We start from the raw sequence: 6,000 nt of genomic DNA on the forward strand, positions 1-6,000 counted from the left end.
GCGCTCTTTACTTGCTTTCTGTGTAATTCAGTCACAATTTAAAGAAAAGCTTTTGTTTTTCATGAGACTTTCTGACTTTTCTAACTTTTCCATATATTAGAGAGTGGAAATGGCACGAAGCATTAGTTTTCCTTCATCTTTTTACTTTTAGTTTTACAAATCACATTAAAAACAACACTAAAATAAAGCTTTGAAGTGTTGGAAAAAGTGTGAAGCACTTTAAAAAGTCCTTGAAAAGTTACTCTCAAAAATGTACATGAACCCTAAAATGTAAAACATTCGACTATTTCTGCGAACATGGTTACAGTTAGCGTTACTACATTAAATCCATGGTGAATGTTGGTGATTTTTTTTTGTGGACTGGAGAGCCTTAACTTGTTCATTCATGTCTCAATATTTCTCCTGGTTTCCACGTCAGCACTGTTTGATCTGATACCTGTAGTTTATAACAGAAAATACCTTTCAAAATTTGAATGCTTTCCACTAGATCTCACTACCATGTTAATTCTGTGGCAAATTCAAATGCTTTCTCTCTGGATCTCCCAGTAACAGTACAATGTGATCGAGATTGGCACGCGAGAGCCTGTTCTGAGCTCGTGCTGCGTTGTGCTGTTTATTACTGTCCGAGCTGATAAACTGTCCATGCTGCACAGCTCAAACAAGTAAAGCAGTTTCGTTCCACTTTCATTTCATTTGCTGTTTGATGTTTCTTATATGCATTATGTGCAACAGAAATGGTAGCTCTCAGCAGTTAGGCAATGTGGTGGTTGCACCAGTGCGACCTCTAACAACATTTAGTCGTACCCACAGGAAAAAAGGTCGCAGTCTGGAGCCCTGCGATGAGTTAAATACAGAAACCAGACTGCAGAATGCAGGACTTACCCGCATCGTGAGAAGCCAGGGCTCGCAACATCTTGCCGGCGCTGCGTCTGGTCTGTCGCTCCTTGTTGCAGAGAAGTTCCATGAGCAGGTCGAGAGCACCGGTCTCCTTGAAGACTCCTACCAGAGAGCCGATACTGGCATAGGCGCTCAGCACGTGGATAGTGTGCGTGATGCTTATACCGAAGTCGCTGTTCTTGGCCATTTGCTTCCGGGCACGGCGGACGAGATTCTTCACGTCATCTTTCATGTCCAACAGTTCTCCCTCATCAAAGGTGACGTCTGGGGGGAACTGGCCGCTGGGCCGCTCCTCTTCCTCCAGCAGAGGCCTCTGGGAGTCAGCCTTGCGCTTGCCTAGCAGAGTGGGGCAGTTGGCGTACACGTCTTCTGTGGACATCCACATGAGGATGCTCTCAGTCTTGCTTTCTCCTGAAGTGGAGCCACTAGAGCCACCGCCACCGGAACTACTTCCGCCACCGCTGCTCGCCTCATTGCTGCAGCCTGAACTGCTGCTATCATCCACAGCCAGCAGGCTCCAGCGAATCAGATACTCCGTCTGGCCGTCGTGAGTCCTCCTCTGACGGATAAGCTCCTCTGGGTAAGCCTGCAGCTTCGGGCCCAGCTGAACCAGAAGGTTGCCATTGCGGCGCTCACCCACCATGGTAGCTGAGAATAAAAGTTAAAAGAGTGATTTAATATCTATATCTATTTATTATTATGCCATGTACAAACTAAATGATGGAGAGCACTTAAAAAATTAATAAATAAATAAAATCACTGTATTGCATAAACATCCAAAAATTCTGTCATTATTACTCACCCTCATGTTGTTACAAACCAAATGAGATTTTTGTTCATCTTTGAACAACAAATGAAGATATTTTTAGCTAAATCTAAAAGATTTCTGTCCCTCTACTGAAAGTACATTTAACCGAAACTTTGATGTTTCAAAAATAGATTGTAAAAGAAAGGAATAGATAGAATGATTTAATCCATGTCTCACTTTATATTATAAACAGATCTATTTTAGGTTTTTATTCAAATATAAACATTGATCAATGCACAGAGCGCATCAATGGCAAACAGAAGGTCAACCGTAACAAGTGTTCTCTATTGCTTTATGAAGTTTTTGAAATTTTAGTGGAATGGACTTTTAATGTGGAACAGAAATCTCCCAGATTTCATTAAAATATCTTCATTTTTTTTTTTAAATGATGACAGAATTATGATTTTTGTATGAACTAACCCTTTAAGACCTGAAAAGTTCAACAAAAGTCTTAAAGGGTTAGTTCACCCCAAAATAAAAATTCTGTCATTAATTACTCACTCTCATGTCGTTCCAAACCTGTAAGACTTTCGTTCATCTTCGGAACACAATGAAAATGGAGAGATTTCTGTCTTCCCATTGACAGCTATGCAACTGACACTTTGACGCTTCAAAAAGTTCATAAAGAGATCGTAAAACTAATCCATATGAATTGAGCGGTTTAGTCAAAATTTTCTGAAGAGACATGATCACTTTATATTAATTTTACGATCTCTTTATGAACGTTTTGAAGCATCAAAGTGTCAGTTTTGTAGCTGTCAATGGAGGGACAGAAATCTCTCAGATTTCATTAAAAAGATCTTCAATTGTGATCTGAAGATGAACAAAGGTCTTGCGGGTTTGGAACAACATGAGGGTGAGTAAATAATGACAGAATTTTCATTTTTGGATGAACTAACACTAAATTTTCAAGCTAGATGAGACAGGATTAAAGTGTTGATCATGAATGCATTACAGAAACATCCCAAGTGTCATATTAAATTAATATTTTACTCTAAACTGAAATTACTACCATCACTCACTCACCTTCATACTGATCCAAACCCACAAGACTTACGTTCTGAAATACGTCCTCATTATATAACATTTCTAAAACCGAAAGTGTTATATTAAAGGGATATTTCACCCTAAAATTTGCTAACGTTAACAAAGCATCGACCGTTATTGTCGCAAACAAAGTTCAAAGTTTTATTTACACAGTTTACATGTCACATGTCCAATACTTCACACAGCTGCTGTCAGTCCGCTAGCGATGCTGCTAAATAGCTGCATACGGGCCTGACGTCTTCATGTGGGTTTGATTCGCGGTCCCAGGAGGTTTCACTAACACCAGCCTACTTGGCCTGCTCTGTGCTTACCTAAAGTAGTTTAAACCCTTCAAGCCGACCTGCTTTTTCTCCAGTAATGCGGTAAAAGCCACGAGCTGAGCTAAACAAGTGCGCATTAGCGCTAACATCAACACTGCAAGCAGGCAACGTGACGCGACACGTCAAACTTAAAACGCGTATAAACAATAAAGCTATATAGTGTACAAGAAGCGAGAATCAGCTACGTGCGTTATAATTAGAGCGTTCTAGTTAGTTGCGCCGCGTCGCTAGCAGGGTACATATGGTGCAACTAGCTGTCAATGCGGCCTCTGTGTTAAAAAGACATAAAAAGCCCTCACTTAGCTCCAAAACTCCGCTTTGACTCACCTCCGGTGTTGCAGGGCCTCCCCTCCTTCTCGACTTTCCCCCTGGGTGGATGGAGTTTTCTTCTCCGTGGTAGCGTATCGTTGCCCAGCCTGAAGTCGTTTTTGCTGCCTGTTGTACAGTTAACTGTAGTCTAGCGCTACTTCCTGTGGAACAGGTATGAATTCAGCTCGCGTATGCGCCAACGTCTGGTTGCAGCAACGCATTACTGCCATCTGCTGGCATGGAGGAGCGACAGTTGTCGCCGCCTACTTACTATTCCTTACAGTGTGTAAATAATTTTATCAGTGTTTTATTTGTTAAATCATGCTCAAACATTTCACAACATCATATTTCGATGGATTTTATGCTTAAGAGGCATTGAAGGTCATTGTAGGTCAGCTTGTACAATGCATTAAGTCAGCATGAAATCAAAATGGACATATTTATTTTGTGGAATACTGCGGTATTTATTATGAATGATTTATTCCGTGTCACATTTAATTTATGACATGACACTATAATCTTTAATCAAAATATCTTCCCCTCCCTCTTGTAGCGACTTCTGTTCTCTGACTGACGTGTTTGCTGCCACAAGGGTGGGACCACCTGTCACTCACATGAGATCCATGATCCAATCAGTTCCCGAATTATCAAAATCAAGTCCCACCCTAGATTTATTCTTGTTTGAGAAACCGTCTCACACTGATAATGATCAAAATAGAGCAAATCACCTTTAACTTGGCATTTCAAATAACGATTGTCTCAATTCATTACACCAGTAGGTGGCGACAAGTGACTGGAAAAAATGTATTTGTCATTGAATCATTCATTCAAGAAATTCGTTAAAAAATGCTGATTCATCCAGTAATGAAATAAGTGAAATATTTATGAGTGAGTCATTGAATCATTAATTGAAACCGATTTTTAAAAAATAATTAATTAAATTAATTCAATATTTTTAAATAGACTGGGGGGGGGGTTAGTTAATTCCGAATTGTGGGAGAATCGTGATCTATATTTTAAACAAATCATGATTCTCAATTTATCCAGAATCGTGTAGCTGTATGATATTTTAATTGCATTTAATAGATTAAAATTTCAATAAAACATTTGCACTTGGTTTGTAAAAGGTGTTTTATGTGTGTTTGGCCTTGGTTTTTATTGCATTTACACGGTTTTGGGGTAAGGGGTGTTACATTCCAGACACGCGCTGTGAATGGTAGACTAATAACAGACTAAAGCCGGCTAACCAATCAGAGCAGACTGGGCTTGTCGGAAGGCACGTTTTATAGAAATCGAAACAGAGTGGGTTCAGACAGAGGGAGAAAACAGGTGCTGCAGCAACGTAAAATTATTATTATTATTTAACATTAAATCATGTAAACCTATTCTAGTAGGCCCCCTAAACAAAATTAGGAACCTGTAAATGAGCATAATAGGGGCCCTTTATTGCTGAGACATTACTTTTTGTAAATATTAAATTTTTTATCTGTACCTTAATTACTAATAATACAGTACCTACTGTAAATATTAGCCTGGTGTTTGTATAAAAATATATAGACTGCATGAAACGCTTTTTAAATTGTCAAAATTGTGGGGGGAAAATTACGTAATTTTTTTTTTGACTCATTCTGGACCGATTATAGTAATGAGAATTTAGTGGTAAATGTGTTTAATTGTCATAAGTTTCACAATGCCAAAACAAAACAAAAATCCTAAACAGTGATCTGGACATGTTTTAATGAGATTCACCCTAAAATACATTTAGTATTGCCTTTACACAGTTGCATCTACATACCAGATTGTCTTGAAATTTTTAAACACTAGATGGCACTGTTGCAATTGACAGTTTGTGAATAAAGTCAGCAAAAAACAACTCCTAACCTGCAGTGGTCCATTTTACAGCAGATCAGTTTAGTTTTATGAACTGTTACCCAAGAATTGAATCTTATCTTGCTTAATGTCAAATTTAGTAGGGCTTTAAACAAATTTGCAAATCTATTTTCTTCAGGGGATCTAAATTCAAACTTTATGTTGAATCAACTGTTCGGTCTTTTCCTTCAACATTATTTTCATTAGTTGTGCTTGATAAGACGTGAGACTATTACTATTGTCCATACTAAGGATCTGGAATGAATGATCTATGAGCAACTCCTAACACTAAGCCACAGCATCCAGCATCAGTGCAGTGATTTTTACACAAGCAATTATCACTCACTTCAGAAAAAAATATACTTCTATTGCTAATACAGACCGGTTCTGTTTTGCAGCAATCTATTTTATTTGTCAGTTAAAGAAGTTACATATTTTATATTCATAAAATAGACTAAGTTTTGCAAAGATAACTTATATGACCTTATAGGCCATTTTTGCTTTATAAATAAAAATGCATTTTTTTTCAAAGGCCTATGAGGAGAACTTACATCCTTCACCACTATATTAGAAAACCAGCATGTGAAATCAATAAATACGGTATCTTTCATTCTCTACCTCTAAAAAAACAAACACTAAAACTATAGGCCTACGTTTTTGAAACACATGCCAAATATACAATCCAGTGATGTAGAAAGCATTAAACAATTTCATTTGCATTTGTCTCAGCCTTTTTGGATTGAGGCACAC

General features: G+C 38.2%; 1 protein-coding gene across 3 annotated transcripts in view; it reads right to left on the reverse strand.

The window, feature by feature from the left end:
- LOC127524473 (cullin-9) overlaps nucleotides 1-3,564 on the reverse strand; it is a 58,451-nt gene extending 54,887 nt beyond the window's left edge. For all 3 annotated transcript variants that reach the window (XM_051915974.1, XM_051915973.1, XM_051915972.1), the window contains exons 1-2: nucleotides 3,400-3,564; nucleotides 883-1,545 (exon numbers count right to left, since the gene is read on the reverse strand). In XM_051915974.1, the coding sequence (XP_051771934.1) occupies nucleotides 883-1,540 (658 nt within the window). In that variant the 5' untranslated portion in view covers nucleotides 1,541-1,545; nucleotides 3,400-3,564. The remainder of the gene's footprint in view (nucleotides 1-882; nucleotides 1,546-3,399) is intronic.
- Nucleotides 3,565-6,000: the final 2,436 nt, after the last annotated feature.

Source organism: Ctenopharyngodon idella, chromosome 13 (assembly GCF_019924925.1).
Source record: "Ctenopharyngodon idella isolate HZGC_01 chromosome 13, HZGC01, whole genome shotgun sequence".
Classification (NCBI taxonomy): Eukaryota; Metazoa; Chordata; class Actinopteri; order Cypriniformes; family Xenocyprididae; genus Ctenopharyngodon; species Ctenopharyngodon idella.